Below are 25,433 nucleotides of genomic sequence, written 5' to 3'. Positions count from 1 at the left end.
TATAAAACAAAAATTATGAAAATTTGGACCACGCAAATCCAACGTTTATATAAAATGTCTGCCATTTCCTCCTCTACATTTTAACAGTCTAAGTAAATGTAATATAGGACAACATTACAAAATCCATTTGTCCTATGTCGTTTCATTTAGTCTCATTATAATACGGAAAATGTAGGCCATTACAAAAGAACAGAATACCACATTTTAAGTTGACTGTGTAGGCTATTCTATTAAAGATCTATCCGAGGATCAGCTTTAAGTCAAAGGGCATCTGTTAAAACTATTTTCGATACTCTCCTCATGTCTTGATAATTATGAATGAGAATGTAGTCCGTTTGGTTTGTGAAAATATCATAGTATTTGTCCATCTCTCCCATTGGTTCCCATTTTCATTCCAAAAAAAAGATGCATCAGAGACTCACAAGACCATAACAGTGGAATGCTGCAACGTGCTGCTTCGCCCTAGCTGGCGAGGACACAAGACCATAACAGTGGAATGCTGCAACGTGCTGCTTCGCCCTAGCTGGCGAGGACACAAGACCATAACAGTGGAATGCTGCAACGTGCTGCTTCGCCCTAGCTGGCGAGGACACAAGACCATAACAGTGGAATGCTGCAACGCGCTGCTTCGCCCTAGCTGGCGAGGACACAAGACCATAACAGTGGAATGCTGCAACGCGCTGCTTCGCCCTAGCTGGCGAGGACACAAGACCATAACAGTGGAATGCTGCAACGCGCTGCTTCGCCCTAGCTGGCGAGGACACAAGACCATAACAGTGGAATGCTGCAACGCGCTGCTTCGCCCCTAGCTGGCGAGGACACAAGACCATAACAGTGGAATGCTGCAACGCGCTGCTTCGCCCTAGCTGGCGAGGACACAAGACCATAACAGTGGAATGCTGCAACGCGCTGCTTCGCCCTAGCTGGCGAGGACACAAGACCATAACAGTGGAATGCTGCAACGCGCTGCTTCCCCTAGCTGGCGAGGACACAAGACCATAACAGTGATGGTTAGAGGAGGCAGGTAGCCTAGTGGTTAGAGGAGGCAGGTAGCCTAGTGGTTAGAGGAGGCAGGTAGCCTAGTGGTTAGAGGAGGAAGGTAGCCTAGTGGTTAGAGGAGGCAGGTAGCCTAGTGGTTAGAGGAGGCAGGTAGCCTAGTGGTTAGAGGAGGCAGGTAGCCTAGTGGTTAGAGGAGGCAGGTAGCCTAGTGGTTGGAGGAGGCAGGTAGCCTAGTGGTTGGAGAAGGCAGGTAGCCTAGTGGTTAGAGAAGGCAGGTAGCCTAGTGGTTAGAGGAGGCAGGTAGCCTAGTGGTTAGAGGAGGCAGGTAGCCTAGTGGTTAGAGGAGGCAGGTAGCCTAGTGGTTAGAGGAGGCAGGTAGCCTAGTGGTTAGAGGAGACAGGTAGCCTAGTGGTTAGAGGAGGCAGGTAGCCTAGTGGTTAGAGGAGGCAGGTAGCCTAGTGGTTAGAGGAGGCAGGTAGCCTGGTGGTTAGGGGAGGCAGGTAGCCTGGTGGTTAGGGGAGGCAGGTAGCCTAGTGGTTAGAGGAGGCAGGTAGCCTAGTGGTTAGAGGAGGCAGGTAGCCTGGTGGTTAGAGGAGGCAGGTAGCCTAGTGGTTAGAGGAGGCAGGTAGCCTAGTGGTTAGAGGAGGCAGGTAGCCTGGTGGTTAGAGGCGGCAGGTAGCCTAGTGGTTAGAGGAGGCAGGTAGCCTAGTGGTTAGAGGAGGCAGGTAGCCTGGTGGTTAGAGGAGGCAGGTAGCCTGGTGGCTAGAGGAGGCAGGTAGCCTGGTGGTTAGAGGAGGCAGGTAGCCTGGTGGTTAGAGGAGGCAGGTAGCCTGGTGGTTAGAGGAGGCAGGTAGCCTGGTGGTTAGAGGAGGCAGGTAGCCTGGTGGTTAGAGGAGGCAGGTAGCCTGGTGGTTAGAGGGTTAGGCCAGTCTAGTGGTTAGAGGGTTAGGCCAGTCTAGTGGTTAGAGGGTTAGGCCAGTCTAGTGGTTAGAGGGTTAGGCCAGTCTAGTGGTTAGAGGGTTAGGCCAGTCTAGTGGTTAGAGGGTTAGGCCAGTCTAGTGGTTAGAGTGTTAGGCCAGTCTAGTGGTTAGAGGGTTGGGCCAGTCTAGTGGTTAGAGGGTTAGGCCAGTCTAGTGGTTAGAGGGTTAGGCCAGTCTAGTGGTTAGAGGGTTAGGCCAGTCTAGTGGTTAGAGGGTTAGGCCAGTCTAGTGGTTAGAGGGTTAGGCCAGTCTAGTGGTTAGAGGGTTAGGCCAGTCTAGTGGTTAGAGGGTTAGGCCAGTCTAGTGGTTAGAGGGTTAGGCCAGTCTAGTGGTTAGAGGGTTAGGCCAGTCTAGTGGTTAGAGGGTTAGGCCAGTCTAGTGGTTAGAGGGTTAGGCCAGTCTAGTGGTTAGAGCGTTGGACTAGTAACCGAAAGGTTGCTGGATAGAATCCTCGAGCTGACAAGGTACAAAATATTTTATTTTCAGCTTTATGAAGCCGGTGTACAAAACCAAAAAGTAAAAAGAAGCAAAAAACGAAACTTAATGTGAGGCATAGAAATAGAGCATATAGAACAGATCTACCGCTTCTTAGGCTCAATGAGTGACAGATCTAAAAACTCACATTTCTATGTGCTTTATTGCAGCTTCAAAACAATTATTATTTTTTTTTTGTACATTCCCTTGACACCCAAAAGACAGTTCTAGTTTTAGGTCATACTTAAAATGTCAAATAGGCTCACAAACTAAAAAGTAGGTTGCTAATGAACAATAACTAGGCCCAATGGATTGTCTTCGAACTGCCGGATCTGAATAAATAGGTTGGATGGATGGCTTCGATAGTCTTTTTTTAAAGTCTTTAATATGCCAAATCATACAAAACATTCTGCTTAAAAAATGATTATGCACCGCTACCCCTCTTGCTCTTAATAGGAACAAGCTAGTCAGCTGGTAGTTATCAACGGTGTTGGTCCCGGATTCGTGACAACGTTGTCTTAACCTGTATATTAGCGACCTAGCTCTAACCGTGGCAATTTGACTGGTGAAACTCATGGGCACATTCCCAATGGCTGCCTGGTATTGTGATGCAATCATTTCCAGGGTGATTTTGGAATGTTCATTCAAATGATGCGGCTCATGCAACGGAATGTCTTGTTTTCTTTTTGTAGTGTCAGTTGAGCTGACTGAACCAATCACAGCACAGATGGAAGGGTACACTTCCTGCTTTTACTTCCTGGCGTGGGTCTAGGTCGAAAATGTACAGGTTTAGATAACGCTGTCACAAATCTGGGACCAGCGTCGTTGGAAACTAGCTTAGCTGGTCCGCAGACACGCTCACAGGAGTGTTTAGTGTGTGTGTCTTGAGAGCAGGCCTGATGGAGGCTTTGAAAGACAGGACAGGAGGGGAAAAGGTTTAAAGCAATAAATAACCAGTGTTATCAGGAGCCTGCTGGAGGAAGAGGATACAGCTGTAGGAACATGACTGGACTGGGGCCTGAGACAGCTGTCTGGGGGGGGGGCCTAGCTGTAGGAACATGACTGGACTGGGGCCTGAGACAGCTGGGGACTGGACCAGGTAGACTGTCTAGGGGGGTAACATGACTGGACTGGGGCCTGAGACAGCTGTCTAGGGGGTAGCTGTAGGAACATGACTGGACTGGGGCCTGAGACAGCTGTCTGGGGGGGGTAGCTGTAGGAACATGACTGGACTGGGGCCTGAGACAGCTGTCTAGGGGGACTAGACTGGGGCCTGAGACAGCTGTCTAGCTGTAGGAACATGACTGGACTGGGGCCTGAGACAGCTGTCTAGGGGGGTAGCTGTAGGAACATGACTGGACTGGGGCCTGAGACAGCTGTCTGGGGGTAGCTGTAGGAACATGACTGGACTGGGGCCTGAGACAGCTGTCTAGGGGGGGGTAGCTGTAGGAACATGACTGGACTGGGGCCTGAGACAGCTGTCTAGGGGGGGTAGCTGTAGGAACATGACTGGACTGGGGCCTGAGACATGCTGGACTGGGGCCTCAGCTGTCTGGGGGGTAGCTGTAGGAACATGACTGGACTGGGGCCTGAGTCAGCTGTCCTGGGGGGTAGCTGTAGGAACATGACAGGACTGGGGCCTGAGACAGCTGTCTGGGGGGGGTAGCTGTAGGAACATGACTGGACTGGGGCCTGAGACAGCTGTCTGGGGGGGGTAGTTGTAGGAACATGACTGGACTGGGGCCTGAGAGCTGTCTAGGAACATGACTAGACTGGGGCCTGAGATGGTTGGGGGAGGCACGGGGGGGTAGCTGTAGGAACATGACTGGGCTGGGGCCTGAGACAGCTGTCTAGGGGGGTAGCTGTAGGAACATGACTAGGACTGGGGCCTGAGATGGTTGGGAACATGAGGCAGACGAGGGGGAGTGTAGGAACATGACTGGAGAGGCTAGGGGGAAGCTAATTGCTCCTGAAGGCTTTGAGCCTGGAAAACCGTCTGGGAACCCAGAGGAGTGGTAGCGGCAGGTCCAGCAGATGTTTATTTATCTTAGCTGTTTGGTCTTCTTATCCCGACGCAAACGTGCCTTTGCTCTTTCACTACTTCAATAAAATGTCCCACTCAGACACCCCCACCCCACAGCCCCCCGCTCTCAGCCTCCTTGGCAGGGGCTCAAAACAGTGTTCTGATGTTATCAATGTACTTTAGACCAGGGCCCTATTCCCTATATAGTACACTACTTTAGACCAGAGCCCTATTCCCTATATAGAACACTACTTTAGACCAGAGCCCTATTCCCTATATAGTACACTACTTTAGACCAGGGCCCTATTCCCTACATAGTGCACTACTTTAGACCAGGGCCCTATTCCCTACATAGTGCACTACTTTAGACCAGGGCCCTATTCCCTATATAGTGGTACTACTATAGACCAGGGCCCTATTCCCTACATAGTGCACTACTTTAGACCAGGGCCCTATTCCCTATATAGTGCACTACTTTAGACCAGGGCCCTATTCCCTATATAGAACACTACTTTAGACCAGAGCCCTATTCCCTACATAGTGCACTACTTTAGACCAGGGCCCTATTCCCTATATAGTGGTACTACTATAGACCAGGGCCCTATTCCCTATATAGTGGTACTACTTTAGACCAGGGCCCTATTCCCTATATAGAACACTACTATAGACCAGGGCCCTATTCCCTATATAGTGGTACTACTTTAGACCAGGGCCCTATTCCCTATATAGAACACTACTATAGACCAGGGCCCTATTCCCTATATAGTGGTACTACTTTAGACCAGAGCCCTATTCCCTATATAGTGCACTACTTTAGTAGGGAAGGGAGACAACGGAGGTGAAAACGCCACTCCATCAGTGTTATCACTAGGATGCCTTTTCAGATGCAACCATGTCCATCTCAAAGCGACTTCTCTGGTTAAATAAAACATTTGATGAAAACCTTTGGTGAACTTCATGTAGTGGACCCTCTTCCTGGACGTCTTTGACTTCTCCTCCAGGCTAAAGGACTTCTCTTGCTGTTTCTCCTCCGACGGGGCTTCTACAAACAAAACGATGACGATCAAAACCTTTAAAACCTCTTAGATGTTAGGTCTCCTACATATCTTTTTCTTTAACTAGGCAAGTCAGTTAAGAACAAATTCTTATTTTACAATGACTGCCTACTGGGGAACAGTGGGTAAACTGCCTTGTTCAGGGGGCAGAACGACAGATTTTTACCTTGTCAGCTCGGGGATTCGATCTGACAACCTTTCGGTTACTAGTCCAACGCTCTAACCACTAGGCTACGCTGCTACCTGACTTTGAGCGGTTCTGACTGACATTTTGGTATACAAAGTGCTCTGTGAACATCGTAGTGCCAGAAAGACCCGTCTGTCTGCTCTGAAACTCACAGTGGCGCTTGCAAACAGCAAACGAAAACAGGAGAGTAGTAGTAGTAGTTTGATCTTAACGTGATGTTCTCAGTCAGATTTAGGAGCTATCAACACAGGAAAAAAAAAAATACTAATGAGTTTGCAGACATTTAAATGGTGTTTCTGCTCAGCGGACGTATAGAATTTTCTTCTATGTTGTCAGTATATGAAAAAGTGCCAACATTGTACTGTCACTAAGTATATATATATATATATATATATATATATATATATATATATATATATATATATATTTTTTAAGCATTTGTCATTTCAAGCCCTATTGCCACTTTTGTTGAGTAGGGGAGAAAAAAAAATATTTTTTTATTTTTATTTTCATAATATTTGTACTGTATACTTGAGCTTGTGTTCTCACAAGTGACGACACCTCAGCAATTTACACCTCTTCTTACCAGAAAGTTCCAGACCTTTATAAAACTACGCAACATTACCAGTTGTTTATGGCCATCTCATGAAAAATACATTTGTTTCGGTATGTCTATTTAGGTGGAAATCTATATTTTGGCCGACCATTCTAGCTTGTCTAACGAAACATAACTACACTAGCTTCTGTACATGGCTTTAGATACACATGTCTGCAAAATATGGCTTACATTAACTATTTGGTGTCAACATGTGCCAAGGAATCTACAATCTCACTCTTCTCATCCATCTCTGCACCCCCCCCCACACAATTGACCAGTTAAAAGTGGATTGAAAACCAATAGCCCCATTGTCTTACAGTGACATTTAACCTCAACTACCTTTCTGTGAATGGTGCAATAGCACCCCCTAGTGGGCTACTACTTCCCAGTGAATAGTGCAATAGCACCCCCTAGTGATCCAAGATGGCGTAGCAGTCGGACGTGTGTTTTGTCTTGTCCCGTCCTGTATAGTGTAAATATAGTTTTTCCTCTTTTTTTTTCTGTATATATTTCGTACATATTTTAATCTCACTTTCCAACTACAGGCTGAATATACTCTCCTGCAACCCGCATCACCCAATGTGGTACGGATCTGCTTTTTCTATACTTTAGAATCGGAACCCTCATCAGAAGCTAGCCGCTAACTAGCTACTAGCTAGGCACTGCTAGCGGTCTTCAACGCTAACTAGGACACCAGCGCGACATCTACCCAAAGCATATCAGACTGCTTTTTCTCTACCACATCTCCGGATTCCTACCGCAAGCTCTGAAGCTTTATACCGGATCATCGTAAATAGCTAGCTGCAATCCGAGTGGCTACTCCTGGCTAACGTCTCTGTCCCAGAGCAAGCACCAGTTAGCCTGGAGCTAGCCTCGAGCTAAGCCCATCTCCCGACTACCCGAAGAGGTCCAAAAATACCTAATTTGCCAATTGGCCTGGACCCTCTACTGACCCTCTACTGCCGACACGGAGCCCCGCCGATCCATCACGACTGGTCCGCCGACATAATCGTCCGAGGGTTTCAACAGGCTTTCCGCTGCGACATCGCCAAAGATCCATCTGCTGGCCAAGGCCCGCGAGCTTTCTGAATCGCTGTATCTCCAGCTCACCGCATGAAGAGGAATAAATAAACAGACTCACCCCATCGCGACGTCCCCCAAAGGTTAACTCTCTAGCCCTCGCTATCTCCCTGCTTGCTAATTCGGCCTGCTAACGGCTAGCTTGTCAAGCTCCGGTCCGCTAACTGCTACCTTGTCTAGCTCGGGCCTACGAACTGTTAGCTTGTTAGCACAGGCCTGCTAACCGTCTGTACCACCGCGTCCCAATCACTCTCTGACCCCATTTACTTTCTATCTCTTTTTGATTTTTAATTTGTTTATACCTTCCGGAAACCTGCCTCACCCAATGTGATACGGAATCGCTATTACTTTTACTCTTATTTTTATTTTTATGACACACTCAAGAACCTCCAGACGCTAACCAGCTAACTAGCTACAAGCTAGTTAGTCATTGTTAGTTTAAAATAAAAATAAAAACCTGGATAACACTCGCTAGCCCCCCTGCCCATCCACCGCTGCCCCCTGGACACTGATCTCTTGGCTACATAGCTGACGCACGCTGGACTGTCCATTAATCACGGTACTCATTTCTGCTTGTTTGTCTTACCTGTCGGCCCCGTTGCCTAGTCAACGCCATTTTACCTGCTGTTTGTTGTGCTAGCGGATTAGCCTCGCCTACTGTTTTTAGCTAGCTTTCCAAATTCAACACCTGTGATTACTGTATGCCTCGCTGTATGTCTCTCTCAGATGTCAATATGCCTTGTATACTGTTGTTCAGGTTAGTTATAATTGTTTTAGTTCACAATGGAGCCCCTAGACCCACTCTGCATACCCCTGTTACCTCCTTTGTCCCCCCTCCCACACATGCGGTGACCTCACCCATTACAACCAGCATGTCCAGAGATACAACCTGTCTCATCATCACCCAGTGCCTGGGCTTACCTCCGCTGTACCCGCACCCCTGTCTGTGCATTATGCCCTGAATATATTCTACCATGCCCAGAAACCTGCTCCTCTTATCCTCTGCCCCCAACGCTCTAGGCGACCAGTTTTGATAGCCTTTAGCCGCACCCTCATACTACTCCTTCTCTGTTCCGCGGGTGATGTGGAGGTAAACCCAGGCCCTGCATGTCCCCAGGTACCCTCATTTGTTGACTTCTGTGATCGAAAAAGCCTTGGTTTTATGCATGTCAACATCAGAAGCCTCCTCCCTAAGTTTGTTTTACTCACTGCTTTAGCACACTCTGCTAACCCTGATGTCCTTGCCGTGTCTGAATCCTGGCTCAGGAAGGCCACCAAAAATTCAGAGATTTCCATACCCAACTATAACATCTTCCGTCAAGATAGAACTACCAAAGGGGGCGGAGTTGCAGTCTACTGCAGAGATAGCCTGCAAAGTAATGTCATACTTTCCAGGTCCATACCCAAACAGTTCGAACTACTAATTTTGAAAATTACCCTCTCCAGAAATAAGTCTCTCACTGTTGCCGCCTGCTACCGGCCACCCTCAGCTCCCAGCTGTGCCCTGGACACCATTTGTGAATTGATCGCCCCCATCTAGCTTCAGAGTTTGTTCTGTTAGGTGACCTAAACTGGGATATGCTTAACACCCCGGCAGTCCTACAATGTAAGCTAGATGCCCTCAATCTCACTCAAATCATCAAGGAACCCACCAGGTACAACCCTAACTCTGTAAACAAGGGCACCCTCATAGACGTCATCCTGACCAACTGGCCCTCCAAATACACCTCCGCTGTCTTCAACCAGGATCTCAGCGATCACTGCCTCATTGCCTGTATCCGCCACGGAGCCGCAGTCAAGCGACCACCCCTCATCACTGTCAAACGCTCCCTAAAACACTTCTGTGAGCAGGCCTTTCTAATCGACCTGGCCGGGTATCCTGGAAGGACATTGACCTCATCCCGTCAGTTGAGGATGCCTGGTCATTCTTTAAAAGTAACTTCCTCACCATTTTAGATAAGCATGCTCCGTTCAAAAAATGCAGAACCAAGAACAGATACAGCCCTTGGTTCACTCCAGACCTGACTGCCCTCGACCAGCACAAAAACATCCTGTGGCGGACTGCAATAGCATCGAATAGCCCCCGTGATATGCAACTGTTCAGGGAAGTCAGGAACCAATACACGCAGTCAGTCAGGAAAGCTAAGGCCAGCTTCTTCAGGCAGAAGTTTGCATCCTGTAGCTCCAACTCCAAAAGTTCTGGGACACTGTGAAGTCCATGGAGAACAAGAGTACCTCCTCCCAGCTGCCCACTGCACTGAGGCTAGGTAACACGGTCTCCACCGATAAATCCACGATTATCGAAAGCTTCAATAAGCACTTCTCAACGGCTGGCCATGCCTTCCGCCTGGCTACTCCAACCTCGGCCAACAGCTCCGCCCCCGCAGCTCCTCGCCCAAGCCTCTCCAGGTTCTCCTTTACCCAAATCCAGATAGCAGATGTTCTGAAAGAGCTGCAAAACCTAGACCCGTACAAATCAGCTGGGCTTGACAATCTGGACCCTCTATTTCTGAAACTATCTGCCGCCATTGTGCAACCCTATTACCAGCCTGTTCAACCTCTCTTTCATATCGTCTGAGATCCCCAAGGATTGAAAGCTGCCGCAGTCATCCCCCTCTTCAAAGGGGGAGACACCCTGGACCCAAACTGCTATAGACCTATATCCATCCTGCCCTGCCTATCTAAGGTCTTCGAAAGCCAAGTCAACAAACAGGTCACTGACCATCTCGAATCCCACCGTACCTTCTCCGCTGTGCAATCTGGTTTCCGAGCCGGTCACGGGTGCACCTCAGCCACGCTCAAGGTACTAAACGATATCATAACCGCCATCGATAAAAGACAGTACTGTGCAGCCGTCTTCATCGACCTCGCCAAGGCTTTCGACTCTGTCAATCACCATATTCTTATCGGCAGACTCAATAGCCTCGGTTTCTCGGATGACTGCCTTGCCTGGTTCACCAATTACTTTGCAGACAGAGTTCAGTGTGTCAAATCGGAGGGCATGCTGTCCGGTCCTCTGGCAGTCTCTATGGGGTGCCACAGGGTTCAATTCTCGGGCCGACTCTTTTCTCTGTATATATCAATGATGTTGCTCTTGCTGCGGGCGATTCCCTGATCCACCTCTACGCAGACGACACCATTCTATATACTTTCGGCCCGTCATTGGACACTGTGCTATCTAACCTCAAACGAGCTTCAATGCCATACAGCACTCCTTCCGTGGCCTCCAACTGCTCTTAAACGAGTAAAACCAAATGCATGCTTTTCAACCGATCGCTGCCTGCACCCGCATGCCCGACTAGCATCACCACCCTGGATGGTTCCGACCTTGAATATGTGGACATCTATAAGTACCTTGGTGTCTGGCTAGACTGCAAACTCTCCTTCCAGACTCACATCAAACATCTCCAATCGAAAATCAAATCAAGAGTCGGCTTTCTATTCCGCAACAAAGCCTCCTTCACTCACGCCGCCAAGCTTACCCTAGTAAAACTGACTATCCTACCGATCCTCGATTTCGGCGATGTCATCTACAAAATGGCTTCCAACACTCTACTCAGCAAACTGGATGCAGTCTATCATAGTGCCATCCGTTTTGTCACCAAAGCACCTTATACCACCCACCACTGCGACTTGTATGCTCTAGTCGGCTGGCCCTCGCTACATATTCGTCGCCAGACCCACTGGCTCCAGGTCATCTACAAGTCCATGCTAGGTAAAGCTCCGCCTTATCTCAGTTCACTGGTCACGATGGCAACACCCATCCGTAGCACACGCTCCAGCAGGTGTATCTCACTGATCATCCCTAAAGCCAACACCTCATTTGGCCGCCTTTCGTTCCAGTACTCTGCTGCCTGTGACTGGAACGAACTGCAAAATCGCTGAAGTTGGAGACTTTTATCTCCCTCACCAACTTCAAACATCAGCTATCCGAGCAGCTAACCGATCGCTGCAGCTGTACATAGTCTATTGGTAAATAGCCCACCCATTTTCACCTACCTCATCCCCATACTGTTTTTATACTGTTTTTTTTATTTATTTATTTACTTTTCTGCTCTTTTGCACACCAATATCTCTACCTGTACATGACCATCTGATCATTTATCACCCCAGTGTTAATCTGCAAAATTGTATTATTTGCCTACCTCCTCATGCCTTTTGCACACATTGTATATAGACTGCCCATTTTTTTTTCTACTGTGTTATTGACTTGTTAATTGCTTACTCCATGTGTAACTCTGTGTTGTCTGTTCACACTGCTATGCTTTATCTTGGCCAGGTCGCAGTTGCAAATGAGAACTTGTTCTCAACTAGCCTACCTGGTTAAATAAAGGTGAAATAAAAAAAATAAAAAATAAAAATAGTGGGCTACTACTTCCCAGTGAATGGTGCAATAGCACCCCCTAGTGGGCTACTACTACTTCCCAGTGAATGGTGCAATAGCACCCCCTAGTGGGCTACTACTTCCCAGTGAATGGTGCAATAGCACCCCCTAGTGGGCTACTACTACTTCCCAGTGAATGATACTTGGGGCTATATGTGGGCTACATCTTTCCTGTAAATGTTACAATAGCACAATAGCACCCGCTATGTCCATAATCATGGAACACCTGGTCACTTTTCCAGCAGTATATCCCACGGTTGGCTTGCCTCTGAAGCTAAGCAGGGTTGGTCCTGGTCGGTCCCTGGATGGGAGACCAGATGGGAGACCAGATGGGAGACCAGATGCTACTGAAAGTGGTGTTGGAGGGACAGTTGGAGGGACTCTGTCCTCTGACGCTAAGCAGGGTTGGTCCTGGTCGGTCCCTGGATGGTAGACCAGATGCTACTGGAAATGGTAGCCAGTAGGAGACACTATTTCCACTGGTCTAAAATAAAATATCCCAATGCCCCAGGGCAGTGATTGGGGACATTGCCCTGTGTAAGATGCCATGTTTCGGATTAGACGTTAAATCCCCCTCTCCCCTGTAACTACTCCCTGTAGTGAACCAGGGCCTGTAGTGACGCCTCTAGCACTGAGATGCAGTGTCTTAGACCGCTGCGCCACTCGGGAGCCTTTTCATATGTATATACTGTACATATCTAGTCAAGGCCATCCTGTTCAACTATTGCTGTGTACGTACACTACTCTATCCTACAGATATACTACATGTTCTATCTACACACTGTCCGTAATGTTTGTACTAGAGGGTGAGCGATTAATTAGGGCCGATTTCAAGTTTTCATAACAATCGGAAATCTGTATTTTTGGAAACCGATTCGGCCGATTTTCTTTTTTTTTTTACACCTTTATTTCATCTTTATTTAACTTGGAAAGTCGATTAAGAACAAATTCTTATTTTCAATGACAGCCTGAGAACAGTTGGGTTAAACTGCCTTGTTCAGGGGCCGAACGACAGATTTATACCATGTCAGCTCGGGGGATTCAATCTTGCAACCTTACAGTTAACTAGTCCAACGCTCTAACCACCTGCCTCTCATTGCACTCCACGAGGAGCCTGCCTGTTACGCGAATGCAGTAAGCTAAGGTAAGGAGCTAGCTAGCATTAAACTTATCTTATAAAAAACAATCAATCAATCATAATCACTAGTTAACTACACATGGTTGATGATATTACTAGTTTATCTAGTGTGTCCTGCGTTGCATATAATCGGTGCGTATCGTTGTTCCAATGTGTACCTAACCATAAACATGATTGATTTTAAGAAAAGCATTGCACAGAAGTATATATTTTTAAACCTGCATATTTAGCTAAAAGAAATCCAGGTTAGCAGGCAATATTAACCAGGTGAAATTGTGTCACTTCTCTTGCGTTCATTTCACGCAGTCAGGGTATATGCAACAGTTTGGGACGCCTAATTTGCCAGAGTTTTACGTAATTATGTCATAACATTGAAGGTTGTGCAATGTAACAGCAATATTTAGACTGATGGATGCCCTCTGTTAGATAAAATACAGAACGGTTCCGTATTTCACTGAAAGAATAAACGTCTTGTTTTCGAAATGATAGTTTCTGGATTCGACCATATTAATGACCTACGGCTCGTATTTCTGTGTGTTATCATGTTATAACTAAGTCTATGATTTGATAGAGCAGTCTGACTGAGCGGTGGTAGGCAGCAGCAGGCTCGTAAGCATTCATTCAAACAGCACTTTCGTGCGTTTTGCCAGCAGCTCTTTGTTGTGCGTCAAGCATTGCCATGTTTATGACTTCAAGCCCATCAACTCCCGAGATTAGGCTGGTGTAACCGATGTGAAATTGCTGGCTAGTTAGCGGGGTGCACGCTAATAGCGTTTCAAACGTCACACGCTCTGAGACTTGGGAGTAGTTGTTCCCCTTGCTCTGCATGGGTAACGCTGCTTCGAGGGTGGCTGTTGTCGATGTGTTCCTGGTTCGAGCCCAGGGAGGAGCGAGGAGAGGAACGGAAGCTATAATGTTACACTGGCAATACTATAGTGCCTATAAGAACATCCAATAGTCAAAGGTTAATGAAATACAAATGGTATAGAGAGAAATAGTCCTATAAATACTATAACTATAACTACAACCTAAAACTTCTTACCTGGGAATATTGAAGACTCATGTTAAAAGGAACCACCAGCTTTCATATGTTCTCATGTTCTGAGCAAGGAACTGAAACGTTAGCTTTCTTACATGGCACATTTTGCACTTTTACTTTCTTCAACACTGTGTTTTTGCATTATTTAAACCAAATTGAACATGTTTCATTATTTATTTGAGAATAAATAGATTTTATTGATGTATTATATTAAGTAAAAATAAGTGTTCATTCAGTACTGTTGTAATTGTCATTATTACAAATACATTATATATATATATATATTTTTTTTTTTAAATCGGCCGATTAATCACTAATTAACTGGTATCAGCCTTTTTGGTCCTCCAATAATCGGTATCGGTGTTGAAAAATCATAATCGGTCGACCTCTAGTCTATACATTCCAACACGTACGTACACACACTCTCTCTGGACTGACATTGCTAGTCCTAATAGTTATACATTTTTTTATTGTTGTGAATCGTTAGATATTACTGCACCGTTGGCGCTAGGAACACAATCACATCTGCTAAATGTAGGCTACTATCTTCCTCTGAATGGTACAACAGCACCACCTAGTGGTCACGCATATATGACGAGTGAGTTTATGAACAGAGTAATGCACGTTGTATATTCTTCTGTTTGTCTGGGTATTTACCATTGGCAGTGTTTTGACCATGGCAGTTGTTGAGGTCTGCCAGGAGCTGGTTAAAGTCATCCTGATGGGCGATCCAGTTGTCCTGGAAACAGAACAAATTAGATCAAAACTAAGGACATAACTTGGGAGGACACATTCCTTGATAAAACACTGTACATCACTGCAGTCTTGAGTATTCTTTGTCGTATCAACTAGAAACCAAAAAAGAAAAAAAAAAACTGACTTGAACTATAAAGGACTACCTGAACTTGATAATGATCATTTTCTGTTGAAAAACGTTTTGCTACAATGTGCACTAATTAATAAAACCCTGAACTTCGCCCATAAGGAAACAGTTGTTGACAGTGTGCCTTAATGAACACACCCCAGTTGTCCACTCACCTCGTGGCTGGCAGTGGTTCCCAGCCCCAGCTGGTTGTTCTTCACTTTGACTTTGATGTGTTCTGTGGAGCCCTGCTCAGTTCTCCCCAGGCCCTGGTAGAGACAGATGAACATGTCATTCGGGAATGACGCCAAAACAGTTAGATACAGGCTCTTAATTTGTATTGCCTCGATTCCTCTCTCCTCACCTCCTTTTCCAAACGCATTGGAGAGAGTGGGACCTTGGACCTTCTCCGCCAATACAGTTGAAAAGGAAGCGAGGAGAGAGGATGCAAGGAGGAAGCCCAGGAAGACGAATTGTCTTGAGATAGAGCTACAGTGGCATACCGTCACTAGTATACTGTTAGGTTATCAGTGGTTTGCTAAGACAAACCCCACAGTACCTTTCCCTTTGGACCAGCCCATTCGCTCCAGCATCTTCTGGCCGAACTTGGACTCGTCTTTACTCCACGCGCTGTTCCGCGGGTCAACAGACCACTTCTGTTTTTTACGGGCTAAAAACAACAAACCATATTAGAATTTTTAAAATAATACAATACCTACTTTATTGGTTCATTTGCACGGACATTTTAGGCTGTCAACAGTCCCCAACACGTCACAGGCCGGGAGCAGTTCGGGGGTAAAGTGCCTTGGTTATTAAGGACACAACGGCGGTACGTAGCGTATAGAAAACTAAATCGGTCTCGCTTGTAGATCTGATCCATGCTTTCGCCCACTATCATCCAATGCATTCGCATGGACCCAGGGGTAGTTTAGCGGTAAACCCGAAACAAACTGCTTTTGACCACTTGAACTTGAGAAATTGCCAACAAAGACAAGTTAGTCAGCACTCAATCAAGTAAGATATATTTACTTCGGCGAGTAACGATAAAATATTAAAGCCAGTCACTAAACAACATCGGGGAAAAAAAAACATTCTCGACCAGAACTAGTTAGTTGGCTGGGTAACGTTAACTGGCTGTCAAAAGGTCGTAACATTATATAACTAATCACATTGGTAATGATCAGAAATGAGACAAGACACCGTAAATATACCAACACATTTAGCCCTAATAAAAAATAACGTTATTTATTAACTTAGGTTGCACTCAACTTGTTGAGGTTTACTAGTAACTTGCTAGTTACCGGTAATTAAATGTGATTGTGGTTAGCATTATGCTAGCTAGCTCGACAGACTTTCGAACCGCACATATGTACTGAGGCACTTTTAAAGACATAACTTGCACTAAATCGATGTTGACTTCTTCAGACAACATGACACACCCAAGTTTTTGTTTCTCTAATGTATGAAACACAACATTTTGGCTAAAACATTCGAAGTAGCACTTACGTTCTGCAAGCATGGACATGATGGGGTCTTTAAACACGTTGACGGAAGACCGCAAGGGTGCTCTAAAAGTGCCTGTATAAAATGTTACCTCCTTTTCATCTCTGTCGAGAACTAAATGCACAAACTGTGGATTCATAATACTTCGATTGTCATTTAGCTATCTACATAGCTACAATCGATTATTTTTCTCTCTTCTAATAACAAATGTATGTTGTTGTTTTTTTTTTTACCTGAGCGAAGTGTAAATGGTGTTTTACAACACGAGGTGGCGACAAGGCGTCGCTATACAAATAACTCTACCTATCAAATTGCAGTGCAATCTGGGCTCCTTGGGACGTCCATACCCTCCCTCAACGTTAACTATAACCTAAACTATTTTAAATGTAAACTTCAATGAGGGGTAGGGACATCCCAAAGATTCCGAATAGCCTGGATCAAACCAGAGGGAAAGAGGTCGAGTTTTACTCAACCCAGCTTTCCATCTGACCTTTTTATGCAAGCGAAGTTCATGTTGGATAGAAAATATAATGACAGGCCTGATGGAAACAGCACATGTGTCAGTTATGAATGTTCAGTGCCGTTGTGCCTGCTATGGAGATAGATAGGACTCATCATGGCTATAACCTGTTTTAGCATGGATGTTGACATTGGGGCTTCCACCATTTTAAAGTAGTCAACTGGGTGGGAATTCCTGAGTTGGGAGCAATCGACCAATGAAGATGAACAAAATGGACTACTTTGATAGCCTCAATGGTGCTGCCCGTGCTGTCACAGAAACTACTAAAAAATGAGTCCTCTATCTAGCTCTATGGCCTGTTGTTCACACGTGTATCTGCCCTCTCGTTGGCTAGAATGGTCACACCTAATCTCGCCTCCTCATTGCCTGCCTTTCATCTTTGAGGAATGTCTACAGTGTTTCCATTGTTAAAGCGGGTCATCTTGTCACTATAATAGACTATCTTTGCTCAAACCTATCTGAAATAATTGTTTGACTAGAATGTAAATAGCCTACAGCAGCAAAACAAAAAAACAAAACAAAAAAACAATTTATACAACAAATTATACCATAAAGATACACGTTATCTAGAAACAACTCCCACATACACCATGAATCATTCCAATCTCTGGAGGTTGAAACTGTTGCATACATTGTGTAGGCTAGGATGACACTTTAAACATGGGTCAAATTGGTTGATTCAACCCACAACAGTCATTTACATTGTGTGGCTAATGGGCTAAAGGCTACTGTAATATATGGGCTACTGGATTGTAAATTCTATGGAGAGCACCTTATGAGAAGCGACTATTGGCTACTGTAATGTATGGGCTACTGGATTGTAAATTCTATGGAGAGCACCTTATGAGAAGCGACTATTGGCTACTGTAATGCTCTGTTATGGGCTTGCTGGATTGTCATTCTTTGGAGAGCACCTTATGAGAAGCGCCTATTGGCTACTGTAATGTATGGGCTACTGGATTGTAATTCTATGGAGAGCACCTTATGAGAAGCGACTATTGGCTACTGTGCAAATTAATATTAATGCTCTGTTATGTAACGGGTCTTGCCAGCAGATACCATCAATCAACACATTACATTTACCACCAGTCCCCTTGCAGGCAACTCAATGTAACTTAACTCAGTGCAGCTCAGTGCAGCTCAGTGCAACTCAGTGCAGCTCAGTGCAGTTCAGTGCAACTCAGTGCAGCTCAGTGCAACTCAATGTAACTCAGTGCAGCTCAGTGCAGTTCAGTGCAGTTCAGTGCAACTCAGTGCAGCTCATTGCAACTCAATGTAACTCAGTGCAGCTCAGTGCAGTTCAGTGCAACTCAGTGCAGCTCAGTGCAGTTCAGTGCAACTCAGTGCAGCTCAGTGCAACTCAGTGCAGCTCAGTGCAGCTCAGTGCAACTCATTGCAGCTCAGTGCAGCTCAGTGCAACTCAGTGCAGCTCAGTGCAACTCAGTGCAGCTCAACTCAGTGCAACTCAGTGCAGCTCAGTGCAACTCAGTGCAGCTCAGTGCATCTCAGTGCAGCTCAGTGCAACTCATTGCAGCTCAACTCATTGCAGCTCAACTCAGTGCAGCTCAACTCATTGCAGCTCAGTGCAGCTCAGTGCAACTCAGTGCAGCTCAGTGCAGCTCAGTGCAGCTCAGTGCAGCTCAGTGCAACTCATTGCAGCTCAACTCATTGCAGCTCAGTGCAGCTCAGTGCAACTCAGTGCAACTCAGTGCAGCTCAGTGCAACTCAGTGCAGCTCAGTGCAGCTCAGTGCAGCTCAGTGCAGCTCAGTGCAACTCAGTGCATCTCAGTGCAGCTCAACTCAGTGCAGCTCAACTCAGTGCAGCTCAACTCAGTGCAGCTCAACTCAGTGTACCTCAACTCAGTGCAGCTCAACTCAGTGCAGCTCAACTCAGTGCAGCTCAACTCAGTGTACCTCAACTCAGTGCAGCTCAACTCAGTGCAGCTCAACTCAGTGCAGCTCAACTCAGTGTACCTCAACTCAGTGCAGCTCAGTGCAGCTCAACTCATTGCAGCTCAGTGCAGCTCAACTCAGTGCAGCTCAACTCAGTGCAGCTCAGTGCAGCTCAGTGCATCTCAGTGCAGCTCAGTGCAACTCATTGCAGCTCAACTCATTGCAGCTCAACTCATTGCAGCTCAACTCAGTGCAGCTCAACTCATTGCAGCTCAGTGCAGCTCAGTGCAACTCAGTGCAGCTCAGTGCAACTCAGTGCAACTCAGTGCAGCTCAATGCAGCTCAGTGCAGCTCAGTGCAACTCAGTGCAGCAGCTCAGTGCAACTCAGTGCATCTCAGTGCAGCTCAACTCAGTGCAGCTCAACTCAGTGCAGCTCAACTCAGTGTACCTCAACTCAGTGCAGCTCAACTCAGTGCAGCTCAACTCAGTGCAGCTCAACTCAGTGCAGCTCAACTCAGTGTACCTCAACTCAGTGTACCTCAACTCAGTGCAGCTCAACTCAGTGCAGCTCAACTCAGTGCAGCTCAACTCAGTGCAGCTCAACTCAGTGTACCTCAACTCAGTGCAGCTCAGTGCAGCTCAACTCATTGCAGCTCAGTGCAGCTCAACTCAGTGCAGCTCAACTCAGTGCAGCTCAGTGCAGCTCAGTGCAGCTCAGTGCAACTCATTGCAGCTCAACTCATTGCAGCTCAACTCATTGCAGCTCAACTCAGTGCAGCTCAACTCATTGCAGCTCAGTGCAGCTCAGTGCAACTCAGTGCAACTCAGTGCAGCTCAGCGCAGCTCAGTGCAACTCAGTGCAGCTCAATGCAGCTCAGTGCAACTCAGTGCAGCTCAGTGCAACTCAGTGCATCTCAGTGCAGCTCAACTCAGTGCAGCTCAGTGCAGCTCAACTCAGTGCAGCTCAACTCAGTGTACCTCAACTCAGTGCAGCTCAACTCAGTGCAGCTCAACTCAGTGCAGCTCAACTCAGTGTACAGCTCAACTCAGTGCAGCTCAACTCAGTGCAGCTCAACTCAGTGCAGCTCAACTCAGTGCAGCTCAACTCAGTGCAGCTCAACTCAGTGCAGCTCAGTGCAGCTCAACTCATTGCAGCTCAGTGCAGCTCAACTCAGTGCAGCTCAACTCAGTGCAGCTCAACTCAGTGCAGCTCAGTGCAGCTCAACTCAGTGCAACTCAACTCAGTGCAGCTCAACTCAGTGCAGCTCAACTCAGTGCAGCTCAGTGCAGCTCAACTCAGTGCAGCTCAACTCAGTGCAGCTCAGTGCAGCTCAACTCAGTGCAGCTCAACTCAGTGCAGCTCAACTCAGTGCAGCTCAACTCAGTGCAGCTCAACTCATTGTCAGTGCAGCTCAACTCAGCTCAGTGCAGCTCAACTCAGTGCAGCTCAACTCATTGCAGCTCAGTGCAGCTCAGTGCAGCTCACTCAGTGCAGCTCAACTCATTGCAGCTCAGTGCAGCTCAACTCAGTGCAGCTCAACTCAGTGCAGCTCAACTCAGTGCAGCTCAACTCAGTGCAGCTCAACTCATTGCAGCTCAGTGCAGCTCAACTCAGTGCAGCTCAACTCAGTGCAGCTCAACTCAGTGCAGCTCAACTCAGTGTACCTCAACTCAGTGCAGCTCAACTCAGTGCAGCTCAACTCAGTGCAGCTCAACTCATTGCAGCTCAACTCAGTGCAGCTCAACTCAGTGCAGCTCAACTCAGTGCAGCTCAGTGCAGCTCAACTCAGTGTACCTCAACTCAGTGTACCTCAACTCAGTGTACCTCAACTCAGTGCAGCTCAACTCAGTGTACCTCAACTCAGTGTACCTCAACTCAGTGCAGCTCAACTCAGTGTACCTCAGCTCAGTGTACCTCAACTCAGTGCAGCTCAACTCAGTGTACCTCAGCTCAGTGCAGCTCAGTGCAGCTCAACTCAGTGTACCTCAGCTCAGTGCAGCTCAACTCAGTGTACCTCAACTCAGTGCAGCTCAACTCAGTGTACCTCAGCTCAGTGCAGCTCAACTCAGTGCAGCTCAGTGCAGCTCAACTCATTGCAGCTCAGTGCAGCTCAACTCAGTGTACCTCAGCTCAGTGCAGCTCAGTGCAGCTCAACTCATTGCAGCTCAGTGCAGCTCAACTCAGTGCAGCTCAACTCAGTGCAGCTCAACTCAGTGCAGCTCAGTGCAGCTCAACTCAGTGCAACTCAACTCAGTGCAGCTCAACTCAGTGCAGCTCAACTCAGTGCATCTCAGTGCAGCTCAACTCAGTGCAGCTCAACTCAGTGCAGCTCAACTCAGTGCAGCTCAGTGCAGCTCAACTCAGTGCAGCTCAACTCAGTGCAGCTCAGTGCAGCTCAACTCAGTGCAGCTCAACTCAGTGCAGCTCAACTCAGTGCAGCTCAGTGCAGCTCAACTCATTGCAGCTCAGTGCAGCTCAACTCATTGCAGCTCAGTGCAGCTCAACTCAGTGCAGCTCAACTCAGTGCAGCTCAACTCAGTGCAGCTCAACTCATTGCAGCTCAACTCATTGCAGCTCAACTCAGTGCAGCTCAACTCAGTGCAGCTCAACTCAGTGCAGCTCAACTCAGTGCAGCTCAGTGCAGCTCAACTCAGTGTACCTCAACTCAGTGTACCTCAACTCAGGTACCTCAACTCAGTGCAGCTCAACTCAGTGTACCTCAACTCAGTGTACCTCCAGCTCAACTCAGTGCAGCTCAACTCAGTGTACCTCAGCTCAGTGTACCTCAACTCAGTGCAGCTCAACTCAGTGTACCTCAGCTCAGTGCAGCTCAGTGCAGCTCAACTCAGTGTACCTCAGCTCAGTGCAGCTCAACTCAGTGTACCTCAACTCAGTGCAGCTCAACTCAGTGTACCTCAGCTCAGTGCAGCTCAACTCATTGCAGCTCAGTGCAGCTCAACTCAGTGTACCTCAGCTCAGTGCAGCTCAGTGCAGCTCAACTCAGTGCAGCTCAGTGCAGCTCAGTGCAGCTCAACTCATTGCAGCTCAGTGCAGCTCAACTCAGTGCAGTTCAGTGCAGCTCAGTGCAGCTCAACTCATTGCAGCTCAGTGCAGCTCAACTCAGTGTACCTCAGCTCAGTGCAGCTCAGTGCAGCTCAGTGAATCTCAGTGCAGCTCAGTGCAGCTCAGTGCAGCTCAACTCATTGCAGCTCAGTGCAGCTCAACTCAGTGCAGCTCAACTCAGTGCAGCTCAACTCAGTGCAGCTCAACTCAGTGTACCTCAACTCAGTGCAGCTCAACTCAGTGCAGCTCAACTCAGTGCAGCTCAGCTCTTCAGTCTATGGTGAGTCAGTCTATGGTGTAAGATAGAATCCTAACTCTAAGACAGACCGTTCTTTCCATGACATAGACTGACCAAGTGAATCCAGGTGAAAGCTATGATCCCTTAGTTAAATCCACGTCAGTCAGTGTAGATGAAGGGGAGGAGTCAGGTTAAAGAAGGATTTTTAAGCCTTGTGACCATAGAGACGTGGATTGTATATGTGTTCCATTCAGAGGGTGAATGGGCTAGACAAAATATTTAGGTGCCTTTGAACGGGGTATGGTAGTAGGTGGTAGTAGGTGGTAGTATGGTATGGTAGTAGGTGGTAGTAGGTAGTAGGTGGTAGTAGGTGGTAGCAGGGTATGGTAGTAGGTGGTAGTAGGTGGTAGTATGGTAGTAGGTGGTAGTAGGGTATGGTAGTAGGTGGTAGTATGGTATGGTAGTAGGTGGTAGTAGGGTATGGTAGTAGGTGGTAGTAGGTGGTAGTAGGGTAGTAGGGTATGGTAGTAGGTGGTAGTATGGTGGTAGTATGGTATGGTAGTAGGTGGTAGTAGGTGGTAGCAGGGTATGGTAGTAAGTGGTAGTAGGTTGTAGTAGGTGGTAGTAGGGTATGGTAGTAGGTGGTAGTATGGTATGGTAGTAGGTGGTAGTAGGGTATGGTAGTAGGTGGTAGTAGGTGGTAGTATGGTATGGTAGTAGGTGGTAGTATGTGGTAGTAGGTGGTAGTATGGTATGGTAGTAGGTGGTAGTAGGTGGTAGTTTGGTATGGTAGTAGGTGGTAGTGGTAGTATGGTAGTAGGTGGTAGTAGGGTATGGTAGTAGGTATGGTAGTAGGTGGTAGTATGGTATGGCAGTAGGTGGTAGTAGGTGGTAGTATGGTATGGTAGTAGGTGGTAGTATGGTATGGTAGTAGGTGGTAGTATGGTATGGTAGTAGGTGGTAGTAGGTGGTAGTATGGTATGGTAGTAGGTGGTAGTAGGTGGTAGTATGGTATGGTAGTAGGTGGTGGTATGGTATGGTAGTAGGTGGTAGTAGGGTATGGTAGTAGGTGGTAGTAGGTGGTAGCAGGGTATGGTAGTAGGTGGTAGTAGGGTATGGTAGTAGGTGGTAGTATGGTATGGTAGTAGGTGGTAGTATGGTATGGTAGGTGGTAGTAGGTGGTAGAAGGTGGTAGTAGGGTATGGTAGTAGGTGGTAGTATGGTATGGTAGTAGGTGGTAGTAGGGTATGGTAGTAGGTGGTAGTATGGTATGGTAGTAGGTGGTAGTATGGTATGGTAGTAGGTGGTAGTATGGTAGTATGGTATGGTAGTAGGTGGTAGTAGGTGGTAGGCTTGATTACCAACAACGACGAGACGGCCTACAGGGAGGAGGTGAGGGCCCTCGGAGTGTGGTGTCAGGAAAATAACCTCACACTCAACGTCAACAAAACTAAGGAGATGATTGTGGACTTCAGGAAACAGCAGAGGGAACACCCCCCTATCCACATCGATGGAACAGTAGTGGAGAGGGTAGCAAGTTTTAAGTTCCTCGGCATACACATCACAGACAAACTGAATTGGTCCACTCACACTGACAGCATCGTGAAGAAGGCGCAGCAGCGCCTCTTCAACCTCAGGAGGCTGAAGAAATTTGGCTTGTCACCAAAAGCACTCACAAACTTCTACAGATGCACAATCGAGAGCATCCTGGCGGGCTGTATCACCGCCTGGTACGGCAACTGCTCCGCCCTCAACCGTAAGGCTCTCCAGAGGGTAGTGAGGTCTGCACAACGCATCACCGGGGGCAAACTACCTGCCCTCCAGGACACCTACACCACCCGATGTTACAGGAAGGCCATAAAGATCATCAAGGACATCAACCACCCGAACCACTGCCTGTTCACCCCGCTATCATCCAGAAGGCGAGGTCAGTACAGGTGCATCAAAGCTGGGACTGAGAGACTGAAAAACAGCTTCTATCTCAAGGCTATCAGACTGTTAAACAGCCACCATTGAGTGGCTGCTGCCAACACACTGTCATTGACACTGACCCAACTCCAGCCACTTTAATAATGGAAATTGATGGGAAATGATGTAAATATATCACTAGCCACTTTAAACAATGCTACCTTATATAATGTTACTTACCCTACATTATTCATCTCATATGCATACGTATATACTGTACTCTACATCATCGACTGCATCCTTATGTAATACATGTATCACTAGCCACTTTAACTATGCCACTTTGTTTACTTTGTCTACATACTCATCTCATATGTATATACTGTACTCGATACCATCTACTGTTTGCTGCTCTGTACCATCACTCACTCATATATCCTTATGTACATATTCTTTATCTTCTTACACTGTGTATAAGACAGTAGTTTTAGAATTGTTAGTTAGATTACTTGTTGGTTATCACTGCATTGTCGGAACTAGAAGCACAAGCATTTCGCTACACTCGCATTAACATCTGCTAACCATGTGTATGTGACAAATAAAATTTGATTTGATTTGATTTGATTTGATTAGTAGGTGGTAGTATGGTATGGTAGTAGGTGGTAGTAGGTGGTAGTATGGTATGGTAGTAGGTGGTAGTAGGGTATGGTAGTAGGTGGTAGCAGGGTATGGTAGTAGGTGGTAGTAGGTGGTAGTATGGTATGGTAGTAGGTGGTAGTATGGTATGGTAGTAGGTGGTAGTAGGTGGTAGTAGGGTATGGTAGTAGGTGGTAGTACGGTAGTAGGTGGTAGTAGGGTATGGTAGTAGGTGGTAGTATGGTATGGTAGTAGGTGGTAGTATGGTATGGTAGTAGGTGGTAGTAGGTGGTAGTATGGTATGGTAGTAGGTGGTAGTATGGTAGTAGGTGGTAGTAGGTGGTAGTATGGTATGGTAGTAGGTGGTAGTAGGTGGTAGTATGGTATGGTAGTAGGTGGTAGTAGGTGGTAGTATGGTATGTAGGGTGGTAGTAGGTGGTAGTATGGTATGGTAGTAGGTGGTAGTATGGTATAGGTAGTAGGTGGTAGTAGGGTATGGTAGTGGTAGTAGGTGGTAGTATGGTATGGTAGTAGGTGGTAGTAGGGTGGTAGTAGGTGGTAGTATGGTATGGTAGTAGGTGGTAGTATGGTAGTAGGTGGTGTAGGGTGGTAGTAGGGTGGTAGTAGGGTGGTAGTAGGTGGTAGTAGGGTATGGTAGTAGGTGGTAGTATGGGTATGGTGGTAGGTGGTAGTAGGGTGGTAGGGTGGTAGTATGGTATGGTAGTAGGTGGTAGTATGGTATGGTAGTAGGTGGTATGGTATGGTGAGTAGGTGGTAGGTATGGTAGTAGGTGGTAGTATGGTATGGTAGTAGGTGGTAGTATGGTAGGTGGTAGTATGGTAGTAGGGTGG

At 46.9% G+C, this 25,433-nt stretch overlaps 1 protein-coding gene across 2 annotated transcripts in view; it reads right to left on the bottom strand.

The window, feature by feature from the left end:
* Positions 1 to 16,391, bottom strand: part of pinx1 (PIN2 (TERF1) interacting telomerase inhibitor 1) — an 89,159-nt gene extending 72,768 nt beyond the window's left edge. The window contains exons 1-5 of one of the 2 annotated variants that reach the window (XM_065026137.1): positions 16,326 to 16,391; positions 15,374 to 15,489; positions 14,996 to 15,088; positions 14,615 to 14,696; positions 5,420 to 5,518 (exon numbers count right to left, since the gene is read on the bottom strand). In XM_065026137.1, the coding sequence (XP_064882209.1) occupies positions 5,420 to 5,518; positions 14,615 to 14,696; positions 14,996 to 15,088; positions 15,374 to 15,489; positions 16,326 to 16,344 (409 nt within the window). In that variant the 5' untranslated portion in view covers positions 16,345 to 16,391. Of the gene's footprint in view, positions 1 to 5,419; positions 5,519 to 14,614; positions 14,697 to 14,995; positions 15,089 to 15,183; positions 15,256 to 15,373; positions 15,490 to 16,325 lie in introns of those variants that run through there. The other variant, XM_065026136.1, reaches the window with a different exon arrangement.
* Between the last annotated feature and the right edge of the window lie 9,042 nt (positions 16,392 to 25,433).

This window comes from Oncorhynchus nerka, linkage group LG13 (assembly GCF_034236695.1).
Source record: "Oncorhynchus nerka isolate Pitt River linkage group LG13, Oner_Uvic_2.0, whole genome shotgun sequence".
In the NCBI taxonomy this organism is placed as follows: Eukaryota; Metazoa; Chordata; class Actinopteri; order Salmoniformes; family Salmonidae; genus Oncorhynchus; species Oncorhynchus nerka.
The sequence above is the reverse complement of the archived record's forward strand: the minus strand, read 5'-3'. Positions and strand labels throughout refer to the sequence as shown.